This window comes from Arvicanthis niloticus, chromosome 1 (assembly GCF_011762505.2).
Source record: "Arvicanthis niloticus isolate mArvNil1 chromosome 1, mArvNil1.pat.X, whole genome shotgun sequence".
Classification (NCBI taxonomy): Eukaryota; Metazoa; Chordata; class Mammalia; order Rodentia; family Muridae; genus Arvicanthis; species Arvicanthis niloticus.
Window position 1 is genome coordinate 20087508 of NC_047658.1, and position 15487 is coordinate 20102994.

The 15487-nt window shown below is 54.2% G+C and overlaps 1 protein-coding gene across 2 annotated transcripts in view; it reads left to right on the top strand.

The window, feature by feature from the left end:
• Positions 1 to 3485: 3485 nt before the first annotated feature.
• Positions 3486 to 15487, top strand: part of Kcnc1 (potassium voltage-gated channel subfamily C member 1) — a 41989-nt gene continuing 29987 nt past the window's right edge. Inside the window, exon 1 of one of the 2 annotated variants that reach the window (XM_034501145.2) lies at positions 3486 to 5082. In XM_034501145.2, the coding sequence (XP_034357036.1) occupies positions 4513 to 5082 (570 nt within the window). In that variant the 5' untranslated portion in view covers positions 3486 to 4512. The remainder of the gene's footprint in view (positions 5083 to 15487) is intronic. The other variant, XM_034501153.2, reaches the window with a different exon arrangement.

The following is a 15487-nucleotide window of genomic DNA, read 5'->3' on the forward strand; positions in this document are numbered from 1 at the left end:
ACACACACACACACACACACACACACACACACACACACACACACACACAGAGTGTTTTTTATCTTAGCCCTTTTCTGCTCTGAAGCCTCTGTCTCACTGTAAGAAGAAGCAACTGCATGCAGCCCAGCCCAGCACCATAGTCACCACGAAAGCTATAAACCGGTGGTCAGGGTCATCGATTACCCACAGTGTCCCTTCTATCCCCTAGGTTTGTTCTCCATTCCCCAGTAGAAGGAGTTCTGACTTGGGAAGAGGACATCTGCCAGCTCCATGACCCATCATCCCAGCAAGTAGCCAGAAGCTGTTCAGCTGGCCAGTGTAGGTTACATTCCAGGCCCAGCCACAAGATGGCAGCCCAACCCACCAGGAACACAGAAGCTCTTGACCTGGGAGAGGAGCACAAACCCTGTGCCAACCTGGACAAAAGCCTGAGGGGCTGGACTTGGGCCAGTTCCTGAGCCCAGCAGGTGTGCAAGTGCCAGGTATAGCTTAGGTATAGCTTGCCTTCGATACCCCTCACATATTTCTACTCCCCATCCAGCCCAGTTCTTCCTTTGAGCTATTCCCGCAGCAGGTGGTTGGAGTGGGGGTAATGGAGGGAGGTGGGGAAGTTGCAGGGGGGGAATCTTTCTGCATCCCAGCACCCCTTCCTCTGCAGCCTGAACAAGAATCATCCCAGCGCATAGGAGCTAAAGATGCAGAGACAAGTGTTAATCCCACCTAGTGATAAGTCTCTGAAGCATGGGGGAAGGGGTGAGTAGCTTTCCTGGGGTTACAGTTAGTCAGAGGTAGACCACTAGAGACCAGAACCCAGGCAGTCTGTTCCAGTTCATACTCAGAACCCTGAGACAGGACTGATCATCCTCAAGCAGCCACAGCTACCAGAGACATTTTTTTTGTGTGGGGGACTGAAAGCCTTCCCTTGTGAAAAGGCAAGCAGCTATACTATGGATGTCTGAAAGGCAGAAAGGGGTGAGGTTTTAGTATTTCTGAGGAAGCGTCTGGGCTTGGTCAGCCATCCCCACCCCGTTCTCGTGCAACTTTGTTTCTCTGTTCCTTGTTTTATTTTTTTTCCCCTTGTGCTTTCATCTTGGTTTTTCTGGGCTTTCTGTGAATGTCAGCCTTCTCCTGGTGTGAAGGGGAGGTGTGAGAAGGGACTGTTATGCCCTGCTTAGGGTACAGAAGAGGGAGAGCTCCTTGAAGCCTAGGACCAGGAGGTGTCATCAGAGATCAAAGTGAGACTCTGAAAGTGGGGCACTTGGGGGGGGGGGGGGCTCCCCTCTGAGCCCAGTCTGCTTAACTCTCAGAGTGTGCTGTGATCCCTTTCCCATGGTCTTTCCCTCCAGCCCTGGCACAACCATGTTATTCTAGCACATCTTCCAAGGTTAGAGTCTTCATTACCCAACTTTCTCCTACCAGGAATTTTTGTCTCTGTCCTTGCAAGACCTGATCCCTTCTCCACCTGCTGTCCCCCACACTCAGGTCCCATCATGGAGTAGGGTCTGATTGGAGCTTAGTAACTACCCCTCAGAGGTTCTTGGTAAGTCCCCACTCAAGACTCAGCCTCAGTTAGAGTCTAGATATCTGGAGCCTCTAAAGCTGGGGCTTTAGGGTCCCAAACCTGTTTCCTTTCCCAAATCACTTAGACCTAAGTGAGGGGTTTCCCTGTTTAGGGCTTTGTGGAGAGAAGCAGAGGAGAGTTCTGGAGGCACAGGTAGTCCTTTGATAAAGAGAGCTGAACTAGAGAGACATTTGGAGAGCCAAGCTCTGCTTCTATGTGGCTTTGCAGAGAGGAAAGAGGGGGCAGCCTGACTGAGCTCCTGTGTCTGGCTCCTCAGGTTTCCTGAGGAAGAGTCTAGGAAAGCTCCTTTTTTGGCCTCTTGACCATTCACAGCTGAGGTTGTATGTGTCCTTGTCTCTGCATGCCTCTTTAAAAAGAAAAAAAAATAATCTCACTTCTGGGGTCTCTGTCTTTATTCTATCAATCCTAGGGTTGGGCCAAGCATCCCGAGATCCAGTGTCCTGGGGATCTGAATCAGGGCCAGGCCAGAATACACCACACTGGACCTCCTTGTGGTCAGGGGATGGGACTGACATTGGCCAGAGTGAGAAGGACACTGAAAGCCATTCTATCCTGCCTCGCTCTGGGACCAAAGGGAATGGCTGTCTGGAGGAACACTGTCACTAGTTTCTGGAGGGAAGAGGTCTCTTCACCTCCTCCCCCTCTTTGTCCATCTCTGCCCCTTTCTGATAACTCTGCCTCTCTGCATCCTGCCTCTCACCCCTCTCTACCTCCCCACACTTTCCCCCTGTGACATGAAGATCTGTTTTAATTAATGCTGTGGTTCCCGTAATCAGGTGAGGAGATCTGTCACAGGTTTGTCCCTAGGCTCGCAACAGTGTCTGCGGGTCAGTATAGACAGACAGCTGTCTGCACCGTTAGCAAGCGCCAACAGGTAAGTAAGAGCCTCTCGCTTCTTAATTAAATCCCCTTTGCCGGGGCAGCCTGTTCGATTGCAATGGGCAGGGATCAATAAGCATCCTTCATAGCCCAGCGGCCTCTGGAGCTGGGCCTGACCCTCCAGTTCCTCTCAATCCCACCTGCCCACTTCTTTAAAAAAGCTGGGGGCCCCTGGAGGTTGAGAGCTGAGTCTGATTTGCCCCTTGTGACTTTGTGCTGGAGCAAGTAAGGAATGAGTCATTCGGTTTTCTGGGTAAACTGAGGTCTGTCTGTCATTGTTGTGACTAAGTCACCCCGGAGTCAGGAAGGGTTCAGGGTCTGAACGGGGCCAAAGAGATTAAGAGGGGCTCAAGATTAGTTCATCAATGGTGAGTTAGATCAAGGGGATGGTGAGAAAGGTACTATTTTGGAGTCCATGTAAGAAGTTATCTCTGAAAGGATCATTGAGCCCTCAGGTTTCCCGGGGAAGGGGTGGTATTAAAGGATTCCTTGAGAGGTCAGTACTCGTCCTGGTCAAGGAATGGCTTGTCTGCTCAAGGTATCAGATGGCTCCTGGGTTAGAAGAGGAGCTGGCCGACGCCCTTCTCACCTCGGTGTGACCCGGGGGCGCGGGCCCAGACGTCGCTGGGAGCCTCCGCCCAACTAGTGGAGCTCCCCTAGGGCGGAGCGTCGGCGGGTCCCCACCGAACAAGAGGCAAGGAAGGGCGGCGGGCGCCCCCAGCGCCAGGGTTGAGGGAGGCGGGGTTCGGTGCCGGCCTAGGAGGGGGGCGCAGAATCAGGGCTTTTTAGGACCCAGCGCGGCGCCTCCCTCCGGGGGCGAGTGCGGCTGCGCGCGCCGTGTGCCCGTGTCCGGAGAGCCGCGGGCTGGACGCGGACCGCGCGAACGAGCGAGCGAGCGAGCAGGCAGCGGAGCAGCAGCCCGGAGGCAGCAGCGGCGCGGCGGCGGCGGTGGCGGCAGTGGCCGCTCCGCGCCTCGCCTCCCTGGCCTCGCCAGCCTCGCTGCGCCGCGCCCGGACCTGCCACCCCCGCCTACCGGGCCCGACCTCGGCAGCGCCCCTCGCCTCGGCTGCCAGCGCCACCCGCCCTCCCAGAGCAGGGAGCGGAGTGCGGGGCGCAGAGACACCGGAGCCAGTGCCCGCCGGCCCCGCCAAGCAAACCCAGCCGGGAGAACCTTCGCTCGGCCCAGCGCGGCTCGGCAGCCGTCCGGGAGCTGTCCTTTCAGCACCGCCGCGGAAGCCTGAGTCCCAGTGCAGCCCAGCGGAACCCCCGACCCAGCCCGAGCGCACCAGGCGCTGCGCTCCTCGGCCGCCCCGCCGGGCAGCACCCTGGTGCCCCTACCCAGGGGACCCGCCATCTCCTCCGGGAGGCGGGGAGAAGGAACGAGGAGGGAGGTCGGGCAGCTTCACCCGCCACCGAGGGGAGTAGGCAGACAGGCAAGGAGAGCCGAAGGGGACCGGTCACGCAGGGAGGAGAGCAAGCCGCATCCGTCCCCACCGCACCGGGAGCGCGCTGCGGCGACCACCGCAGAGCCGAGCGCGGATTTTTCGTAACCCCCTGTTTCCCAGCTGGGGCTGGTCTATCGGTCCGGCCCCCGAAACGGAGCAGCTGACCTTCCCCTAAAAAGCTTTGTGTCGGTTTCTCCATTTTCCCGCTGAGATGGTACCGAGAGCCCGGCCCCCCCATCCTCTCTCCCCTCCTCCCGGGCCTCGCCGCTGAGCGCCGCCCCACTCCCTTCCTCCCTCCCTCTTTACCTCCCTCCTCTCTTCCACTGCCTCCTCCGCAGCCAGGCCAGCTCCCTCTCACACTAGGCGCCTTAAAGACCCTAGGGAGCCCGCGCACACACCCCTGGACCCGCACCTGACTGACAGCTTCCCCTGAAGGGGCTTGGCTTGTTGGTTGGGGTGGGTGGCCAGAGCCGCGGTCCTCTGTGCCCCCCGACGGCTGGGGGGAGGGGGGAAGAGGCCCTGCGCCCCCCTCCCCGTCGCCAACTCCCCCTGGCGGCAGCTCCCATGGGTGTCGCTGGGCCGCGCCATGCCTAAGGGGGCGCCGCGATGGGCCAAGGGGACGAGAGCGAGCGCATCGTGATCAACGTGGGCGGCACGCGCCACCAGACGTACCGCTCGACGCTGCGCACGCTGCCCGGCACGCGGCTTGCCTGGCTGGCGGAGCCGGACGCCCACAGCCACTTTGACTATGACCCGCGCGCCGACGAGTTCTTCTTCGACCGCCACCCGGGCGTCTTCGCTCATATCCTGAACTATTACCGCACTGGCAAGTTACACTGCCCGGCCGACGTGTGCGGGCCGCTCTACGAGGAGGAGCTGGCCTTCTGGGGCATCGACGAGACGGACGTGGAGCCCTGCTGCTGGATGACGTATCGCCAGCACCGCGACGCTGAGGAGGCGCTGGACAGCTTTGGCGGCGCGCCCTTGGACAACAGCGCCGACGACGCGGACGCCGACGGCCCCGGCGACTCAGGCGACGGCGAGGACGAGCTGGAGATGACCAAGAGATTGGCGCTCAGTGACTCCCCAGATGGCCGGCCTGGCGGCTTCTGGCGCCGCTGGCAGCCGCGCATCTGGGCGCTGTTCGAGGACCCCTACTCATCCCGCTATGCGCGGGTAAGTGACTGCTTATCCATCTGAAGAACCTGACCCGGAAAAGCAGCCTTTGCCGCTTCCCGCGGGCAGGGTGCAATGGACAGTGAGTGCCCAGAGTGTTCTGAACTGAAGGGGGTGTGTACGTGTACGAGTGTAAGAGAAGGGGTGGTTTTGCCATGATAACTGGGTTTGTACACATGAATCTGTATTGCTGGGTGGATGTGAGTGCATGCGTGTGTGTGTGTGTGTGTGTGTGTGTGTGTGCGCGCGCGCGCGCGCGCGTGTGTACTGTGCATGCATGTTTATGTAAGTGTGCCGATGTGTATTTGGATGGATAAAGTTCATAAGAACAAGTAAGCATATGTGTATGTTTGAATGTTTGTGACCCCACCCCCACCCCTCTCCTGTTAGTGCCCATCCGTGCCATTGGCAGATGTTCACTATGAAGGTGTAAATTGCCCTTTGGTTTGGGGAAGGTGGGAAGACTCCCTACTTCTTCCCAGGTCAGGGAGCCTTTGGAGTAGAGACAGTGCCTCGGCCTGCTGGGAAGCTAGAGACAGACACTCCATCTATCCTCAGGGACCACCTTCAAGCCATTTGAGGAGGTGGTCTTGGGAAGGCTCATAGTTAATAGCTTAGTGCTTGGTGTGAGTCTGGGCTGGGTGGGGGAGGTAAGAGAATGGTGATCTCTGGGACACCTGCCTTCCCTGGACTAGGAAGAGCCTGGAGGAGGTCAAAGCCTTAAGCTCCTGTTTCTCTGGCCCCTGGGAAGAGGCTGGCAGAGAGGAAAGCATGAAGGGGAATGTACCCAGAAGGAGTGTGTGCGTGCACGTGTGTGTGTGTGTGTGTGTGTGTGTGTGTGTGTGTGTGTGTATGAAGTGGGTGTGTCTTCCTCAGTCACACCCCTTTAGAAATAGCAAATTGTTACAAGGGAGAAAGGACATCCTGTTGCTGACCTTGGCCCTTCCGATGGCCTCCTAGGATTAGTTTCCTCTGTAAAATGGGGAGAGCAGTGGACTGTGAGGTCCATCTGATGGACCATCTGTTGCTGAGCCCAAAAAACAGACCCCCCCCAGAGAGACAGCTACCCTGGTCTCTGTTCTCTAGCCTGAAGAGTACGAAAGATGAGAGAGATGTGTAGAGTTGGAAATTTGAAACACTCCCTCCCCGTCTATAAGCCACCTCTGCCTCTCCCAGGCAAAAACACTACCTCTGCGCATTTATTCACTGCCTGCTCCAGACCCCTTCTCTTCTGCTGACAGGAGGGGCTGAGGTGGGGGTGAGGAATAAGGAGAAGCTAGAATCTGAAAATCAGTGGACAAACAAGATTTGGGAACTAGGGGGAGAGTTCTGAGGTGCCCAAGGACAAGGAAGGGCTGTACAGGCAGGCACCTGACAGATTTGATGCTAATATAAAACAAAGACGTATGGGGCAGGGACAGCAGTTCAAAAGCTCATACCTGGAATCCTAGAATAGGTATTGTGGGTAGGGACGGAGAGAACTTGGTCTCCCATGTTGCCACTGAGGATCTTGGCCAAGGTCGGGTAGGAAGCAGAAGGCCAAGTAAATTTTGAATCAGAGCCTCCTGAGACCCTACTCTTCCCCGAGATGGCTACCGACTCCCTGTCAGTCTCCAGAATGGCCTGGGACCCTTAGAGGAGGCCTCTCCTCTTCCGCGTCTCCTTGATGACAGAGGCCACTACAGCTAGAAGATTATGTAACTGAAGGCTATGCTGAGCTGTGGGGAGGGGCTGGAGCATGGGACTGGGAGAATGAACCAGCATATGCTGGGAGAGAGAGATGCCTGGCAGGCTAGGCCAAGCCCTGGGTTAGAGCAGCCCCTCTACTCACATTTGACCTTGGTCCCTGGAAGCTAGGCCAAGTAGGCTCAACTTCTTTGAGGTAGTTGCAGGAGGCTGGACCCCTCCACCTGCCACTATGGACTCCACTTTGATCAGTGTGCCCATGTTTTAGGGCATGTGAGGATCAGTAGGTGTATCCATCCTCCACGCATGCGCTTTCCACCCACTAGCCATTCCTAGGTGATGAGGTGGCCTTCACTCAATGGAGACAGACAGACCACCTAAGCACAGCTTGAGGGCCTGTCAGTATAAAACCACAAGGCTGAAAAGTCGGGAAACTATCACGAGTGTCTACTGAAGAACAGATGCAGGGGAAAGCTGAACAGTCAGAAGTGGAAGGTAGGGCACTGGGGTGCAGTGGGTACCCCCTGAGAATACCGGAACTACTGTCTTTTTCCGGTAGCCTCACAGAGAGGCCACAAACATGGGTACCACATGAGGACACTGAGACCCACAGAAGGAGAAGTGAAGGCAGAGCAGGGATTAGAACCAGGCTCCTGCTGCCCGCCCGCCAGGCCGGCCTAGCTGCATTGCGCTGCCTCGCTGCAGCCCTGCGCAGAGACCAGCCTGCTGCTTACCTCCTCCCCCTTCCATCTCTGCTCTGCCGCTGTTGCCTGCCCGCCCGCTGTCACCTTCCTTTGCTCCTCCCCCTCACAGCCTGGAAAAGCCTTCTCAGATTGGTGGGTCTAGGTTTAGGATTCTTTTTTTTTTTTTTTTTTTCCTTCTAGATTTCAGACCCGAATCTCATGTGTGATACAGTCTGTGTGTGTAAAACAAAAACTAGAGAGGCTCGTGTGTGAGATTCTGTGTGGGTGTGTGAGAGACTCCTCGTGTGTAAAGATAAAAATATGTTAGTGAATGTGACTCTGGGAGCACACAAGTGTGTGTTCCTGTGTTCTCATGTGTGTGTGCGCGTGCGTGTGCGTATGCGCGTGTGAGTGACTATAAGAGATATCCCTGTGTCAAAGAAAATGGATGTGAAATTGCATGTGGGTTGATAAATGGTGTGTGTGTGTGTGTATGCATATGTGTGTGTGTGTGTGTGTGTGTGTGTGTGTGTGAGAGAGAGAGAGAGAGAGACTCTGTGCGAGGAAATGTGCATGTGTAAGACCCCCAGGTCAGTGTATGTCTGAGAGGCATGTGGGCAGGTGTGGATGTGGGTGTATGAAGCTGTGTACATGTGTAACTATGTGTTCAACATCATCTATGCACGTGCAAGGTGTTCTGTGTGACAGGCCGTGTGGCTATGTGTTATGTGTGAGGCCCCGTGTGTGGCAATGTGTGCTTTATATGAGAGGGATCCTGTCTGTGTGTCACTGTTGCTATTAGTGCTCGTACGGGAGAGAAACCTGGTGTGGCCTGGGGGTATCTGAAGGGAGATATTATTCTGTGGGTTCCGTGCCTGCTGTCTCCACCTCCTGAGACTCTCAGAAGTCTGACTGAAGGCATTTCCCTGAATGTCACAGCTCAGAAGACCCATGTCCCAGCCAGGCTAGTTGTGCATGTTTGGGCCAGCAGTGAGGTCACATCCCCCAGGGAGCTGTCAGGATGTTGGCTTTGGGACATAGGAGCTCCTTGGTTGGAGAAGGAAGGCCCATCAGAGCTACAAGGGGTAACAGTGCTGGCTAGAACAGCTAGCTCCCTGACCTTCCAGAGTGGGGGTTGGGTAGTGAGGTGAGCTGGGGCAAGCTGAGCCCCACCTGAGATCTAGAATGGGGGTTGCAGCCTCAGACATACATAGGGTGTGAGTGGTGATGTAACTATGGAGCTATGGAGGTGAGGGGCTAAGGGGCTTCCTGGAATGAGCTGCTTCCTGGAGTCATGCTGGGCAGACGCTAAGGGGTGAGCAGGTGTTGGCAGGGAGAGGCAGAGGAAGAGCAGTATGCAAAGTCACAGGCCTGGGAGAGCTGGTGTGTAGAGCCAGCTGGCTGGGAACCTGCCCTCCTCACTTCCTTGAGAGTCAGCTGAGGTCAGAGGCCATAAGCCTTTGTCTGTGATTTACATGTCACTAGGAGCATCATTTATTGTCATATCAAGGCCAAGGATGGTCTCTAGGTTGCAGGCCAGAAAGTGTCCCTAACATGTGTGTGTGTGCATGTGTGTGTGTGTGTGTGTGTGTGTGTGTGTGTTGACATCAGTCTCCTCAAGTCATTTGACCTGATGAATGCCAATGACTTCGAAGTTGGGGAAGCCCTACCTCTGTGAACTCCACTGTCCATCTCTCCTGACTCTCTGTCCTTCTCTGCCTCTTTGCCCTGTCCCTTAGACTTTGGGACCTGATGTAGCCCAAACTCTTCTTGGCTCTCTTGTGAAGGAGTCACCTAATGGTTACAATGGAGAGCGAGCCCAGCTAAAGACTTCTCTTTCTTCCTTGGGTCCCACTTCTGAGACAACTCTGGGGGTCCTGAGTGGGGCATGAGGTAAAGATGGATCTATTAACAGGGACTTCTTAGGAAGCTCGCTCTTCCCCAGGCAAGGCATACTTGGAGACACGGTAGCATGTAATGAAAACCCATGCAGTATGGCCCATCCAGCCACTGGGATTCTTTACCAGGAGAATTTTTTGTTTTTTGCATTTTGTTTTTGTTTTTGTTTTTTTTTTTAAATTGTGACTTCAAGCCCCCAAGGCCCTTTTGGTAAAGAAAACCACAGAGCAAGTATCAGGTAAGTAAGACATCTTCAGCTCCATCACTGAGGAAGAGTTGCTGGGAGGGCTGACCATAGAGGTTCATAGACAGAATATCTGAGATGATCGTGGATGGTCACGGCACATAGGAAACAGGAAATGCAGGCTGCGGCTGTGGCTTGTCGGCTCCTTTTGCTGGTATTTCTGCTGCAGCGGCTTTCTATTGTCTCACCTCACAAGTGGCTCTGAACTTCACCCTCCCCTCTATCGTCATGCCTGCCATTGTGCTGCAAAGCGCCATGGTCCCCTCAGGCCCACCTCTTCAGTACCTTGTGACTATTTTCCCAGCTCTACTCCCAGGACCTTCTAGTCCATTTTTTTTTCCATTTGGCAAGCACAAAGTCCTTTTCAACTGGAAAAGTGGTCAGGTCGCCAAAGCCTGCGGGACTTTCCAGGTTCATGCTGGGACCTCTTGGGTTCAGCCTGATTCCAGTGTGTGATTGTCTGGCTTTAGTCAATGCTTGCTTAAATGATCATCTGGCTGGCTTAGTTGCTCACAATTGCTAGGTCATGTACAGTTCCCTCTGGAGGGTTCTTTCTGCCTACCTTACTGCCCCTCCTTTATTCTTTACATCAACCCACAAAACGGTTCTGTAGCAGTATCCTTCCTGGCCCCGACAGACGGCACCAAAGTTCAGTCCCAGGGTCCTCCTCTTCAGAGCAACAATCTGGTCGGTGACTGGCTGTTCATTAGAAGTTTTGCTCAATTTAGTTTACTCTCCACCAAGTTCTAAGCTTCCCCTGCAACCAATGTTGTATGAGCTTTTATGATGGGGGCAGGGGGAAGGTTGAGGTCCAGGGAGAAGGACAGATTTCTCAAGGTCACAGGTGAGCAGGTTGTCTGTCATCTCCTAACTCCAAGCTCAGCAGGTCCTTGGGGAAGGATTGGAGTCTGGCACACTTCAGTGTCTGGAAGTTTGGTACTGGCTCCCAGAAGCTTTGAAGGTTGTTGGCCTAAGTCTCTCGGGGAAGACAAGATATCTCAGGGGTGGGGGAGGGTTCTGGTAGGGGCTCATTCCAGGGCCCACTGCCTGAGCCAGAGACCTCAGGCCTCCCACGACAGCTGAATTTAGTGCCTCTGGCTATTCTGAGCAGTCTCATGACCAGCATATTCCACTCTGGACCAAAAGGTCAGGGCCTTAAGCCACACCCTGCTGTCACTCCTGGGTCAGCCTGGCCACCACCCCAGTCCCAACTGGATCTGTGAGGGTGGCTCAGAGGCAAAGGAGAACCCAAGAGACTCCAGGGCAGGTGGCTGCCAGCCTTTGTTCAGGCCTTTCCATGAGCATAGGCTATAGCAGAAATAGCTGTTCTCTGAACACCTCCAGTCACTACAATTAAAGCAAATTTCTTCAAGGGTATGGATTAAATTGCAAGACAATAGGAAAGCAGACCTTTTTCTGGACTGTGACAATAAGTATAGGAACCCATGCAATGGGACCTCGAAGTAGGGGCTAGATAGACAGTGGGCTCATCCGTGAAGAAAGCACTAGGGCAGGGTGTGGGTCAGGGTAGCGGAGTCCGTGAATGGAAAATTACCATCAGGGAACATAAGGCTAAATCATCTGGAGCAGGACGCACACTGAAGGCAGACTAGCGTGACCAGACACCACCAAGCATGGGGTTCAGACTACACCCATTGAATTCTTTCCCTAAAGTGAGTGGCATTTTGCAGGAAATGCACAGGTGGGCTGGCATGAGGTGCTTAGGGAAGAATGGTTGCCATGTTCTTCATCCAGGCAGATGGTACAGGCTTAGTGAGCAGAAGACACCATTGCCACCACATGTGTCAGTGGGGGACAAACGCGCAGCCCAGGCTTTCTCCTGCTCTTGGTTCCCAGTTTTAAAGAAACACAGGGCACACCTCAGTGTACTTCCTGTCTTACTACTGCACCCCCAGTCCACTCTGGATGGAGGGAGAATAAGCAGTTATTTGTCCTTGCAGAGCCTCCGCTCGCCACACACTGCCTTGGTTCATGGATTCTCACCCAGTTCTCCCAGTGCTCCCCAGGACCACATTATTATTTCCAAGCCCTCAACGCAGTGAGGCCACTAACACTCAAAGAGGTGGAGTCACGAGCTCAGGAGGCAGAGCAGCCAACATTCAGAGCCTGCCTCCTGTCTGTGTTCCAGAGATGTTAGGGTCTGCCACCTGCCATGCTCCAGGCCTGGACTTCCATCTGGTTCCCAGTCAGGGGATCCTGCTCAGCAAGTCCTGACCAGATCGAAGGATCGGAGCAGGAGGGCCACGTCCCAGTTGGGTTAATGGAGCTCATAAAGAACAAAGTGTCTCCATAGTGCCAAGCCATCTCCCATCCCCACTCATACTAGCTGGATCCCGCAGGAAATGGCAGAGAAACCAGGGAAGAGGAAATTTATCTCATGCTGTGGAAAGAACACTAGCTGATCCTTAGCTCTGAGTTTGAGGCCTGCCGTGTCTCCTGCTGTCCCTGTTGGTCTGGTTCCCTCAGACCTCCTGGTCTCCAGGTTTTGTCTTCACCTCCAGGCTTCAGCCCCACATTTGGTGTGCGTTCTGCTCCCTACTGAGCATGCAATCTACCCTCCTCAGTTCCCAATTCTCAGCCTGGCTGGCTGCCTGAGCCAAACCTCCTCCCTTTGGACTGAGGGCTCTGAGTACCTCGGCACCCAGCTTGCACAATTTAGACTAGACATGACTGGATAAGTTCTGAAGGCCTGGAGTTAGGGATGCACAGACCATCGGGTGTGAACAGATGATATCTCAAACAAACTCCAGGTTGTAGGCATCAGCCAACTAAAGCAAAACAAGATTTATAGCTTCCCACTGAAGCTACTGAGATGTTCTGGGCAAGACCCAACTCCTTGGATCATTCAGGAAGGTTGGTGTCAGTGAGCACTAAGAATCTCCTAGCCATTTTGGGAATTTAAGAATCCTGGACTTCGGCTTCTCAAAGAAGCTGTAGGACCAGTGTGGTAAGGGTCTTACTGCTGGCTGTCATGGAGACTTAGCGATAGATGCTGCAGAATCATCCTACCCAGGGTGACCCTTGAGAACTGCCCAGGGTCCTTCAAGAAGTTAAGATTATTAAGCTGTGTCCTAAAAAGGTTCCATTCCTAGAACTGTCCTTTCCTAAGTGACATAAATGTTAGCCAGGGAGCGGTCCTGTCATGGGGACTACATAGGCAGCTGCCGTTCCAAGCATGGCCCCTTGTCCAAAAGCAACGGGAGTTGGTGGGAGTAGGTTTGAGACATGCTAGAAATGAGGCCTCAGGCCCCAGCCCAAATGGCCTAGTCAGAACCTACACTCTTAACAGGCTCCCCGATGACTCGAGCGCATTGCAGGCTGAGAGGAGCTGAGGTAGGCAGTGGTTCATAGCCTAGGAGGGGAAGTGACAGGATCCATGGAGCACTAGATAGTATGTGTAGATTGTCTGTGCTATGACTCTGACCTTCCGTGTAGCCTGGGGGTGGGACCCCTTCTCAGCAATTCCAATCGCCTCTGTCCATCTACTCAGGCATAATGCTTTGGGCTGGGCTGTTCTCCGGGTACTTTTCCTCACATTCCAGCTTCAAACACATCCAGCGTCCATCCACACACCATCACCCCTAACCTCTCTAACTGAAGGTACCATCTCTTTTGTAAATTATTGCTGCAGCCGTCTGTCCTCCTCCCTCAGACCTGGTCACCCTGCCCAAGGTCCTTCTCTACAGGGTAGTAGGCTACCGTGACCCCATCAATCCTTCATTCTGTCTCACTGTGGATTTGGTCTCCCTCAGAGGAGAAGCCTAACTCTTTCCAGGGACCTTATGGTGTGTGTAAGGATGCTCCCGCACCCCAGCCTTCTCTCTTATGCCCTCCCGCCCAGCTTCCACTCACTCAGCTTGTGACCTCCTCTTCTCCTTCATCTCACTTCCCTCCGACTCCCCTCCATTTTGGTATCCCAGGTTTCTTTTGGGCATTTGACATTCTGTGCGTTTTCCCTACTCACCTTGCTTGTTTGTTCTCCTAGTGCGTGGGTTCCATGACGTCAGTAATCTTAGCCCCTTTCGACCAATCGTGGCATAAAACCTAGAGCAGTACCTGAAACGAGATGGGTGCTGAATAAATATTTGCTGAAGGTGAAGTGACCTGTGTGGGGGCGGGGTGGGGGCGTGTCCATAATTCCCTCACGGAGGAGGCAGAGGCGGGAGGGGCTCCAGTGTAAGGCTTCATAGCAAGGCTTTGTCTGAAAACAAACAAAATTATGGAATGAAGTAAACAATTCTGGGACCTGAGTTCAAGGTCAGACAGGGCTTGCGTGCCTTTGAGTCCACCCCTCACTGAGCCACTTCCTTCCCTGCCTACCTGGAAATTGCTTCCTCTTCCCTACTGGGGCCATAATGAACAGACCAAGGTGGGGTGGCAGACCGTGGTGATGTCTAGATCTGAGTATGGTTACCTGCTACTGCAGGCACTCCAGGCCTACAGATGGAGGGGTTCACATCCATGGCTCTCTCCACACTCCTGTCCCTGACTCCCAACCAGAGCCCCGAGATGAACACACACGAGCTCCCAAGTCCTGCATGGTACAGCCTAGGTGGACTTCTCCTGGGACTCTCTTTCTCTTGAGGGTCAGCCAGGTTTTCTACCTTTCCCTCCACAACCTCCCCCGCCCTCTCATCCTCCTCCCTTCATCAACTGTGTTTGTGGGAAGTTCTAGGTATTAGTCACTGGATTTCAAAACAGACTCCTTCTCCTGAAGGCCTAGAAAGGATTAATTTCTTTTTTATCCTGCATTCCTCTGCTTGGAGCCTCAGTCATGCATTCAGTAAAAGAAAATGTGGAACAGCCGGCTCTCATCAGTTCCTGGCTGTTTGATCCTTGCAATGTGACTCAAAGCCCAATCTCTCTTGAGGGCAGGCCTCTTGAATGGGGAGACCTGAGTTCAAATCTCAGCCCCACTACTCACCAGCTGTGTGACCTTGGACAAGTTCCCTAACCTGTCTGTGCCTCAAGAGAATGCTATTAATAGCTCCTGACTCATAGAGAAGTTGGGAGGATTAAATGTGTTAAGCACTCGGCCCAGAACCCGGAACGCAATCAGTGTTTAATTACTGTGGCTCTCATTATCTTTTTACTAGCTCGTGGCCCTGGAAGACCCAAACCTTTACCTTGTTCCCACCCACTTTCTTCTTTGAATCCCAACTAACCTAAAAAAATATTTCTTTGAGGGGTCACCCAACCTACTTTGGCCCCTAGAACCCCATTTTCCAGACTTGGACTCCCAGGATCTGGTTTTCATACTGTCAGTCTGGGAGACAGGCCTGGATGCTCCCATGAGACCCCTGTGTATTGCAGGCAGGTCACATTCCCTTTGAACCTCAGTCTCCCTGTCTGTGCAATGGGCTGTTTATCCTCTCTCTTCCTCCCTCCGTAGAGGGAGATGACAGAATTCCACCTGCTGGATGAAAGGGAGGGAGGGCAGGCAGGCAGCTGACATCAGGTTCTGGCTAGGAGCCAAACATTTCAATAACAATAACAATAACAAATAATTTCAATAACCGCTGACAGGTATGTGAATGTGGTGGGCCTGGCATTGGAGGAGGCCACGCCCCTTAGCGCCAAGCATTGTAGCTTCACAGCAGGGAATGTTCAGGCTCAGGGAGGGGCGGTGGCAGGGGTCTCTTAGACCTTGGAGCTGCAGGATCCTGGGACCAGGGATAAAGGCTGCTGTGGGTGCCAGTGGACAGTGCCCACTCTCAGGCGGGGCTACCCCGTCATGCTGACGCCAGGCTGAGTGAGGACAGGCTAATATTAGCAGGGGCAGCCCCAGACAGCTGAGCTCAGGGGGCCTCAGGAGCCAGCCTCACTGTGCCCAGGCTGAGGCCACGGCAGGCAGCGTCATAGCAGACGAGGG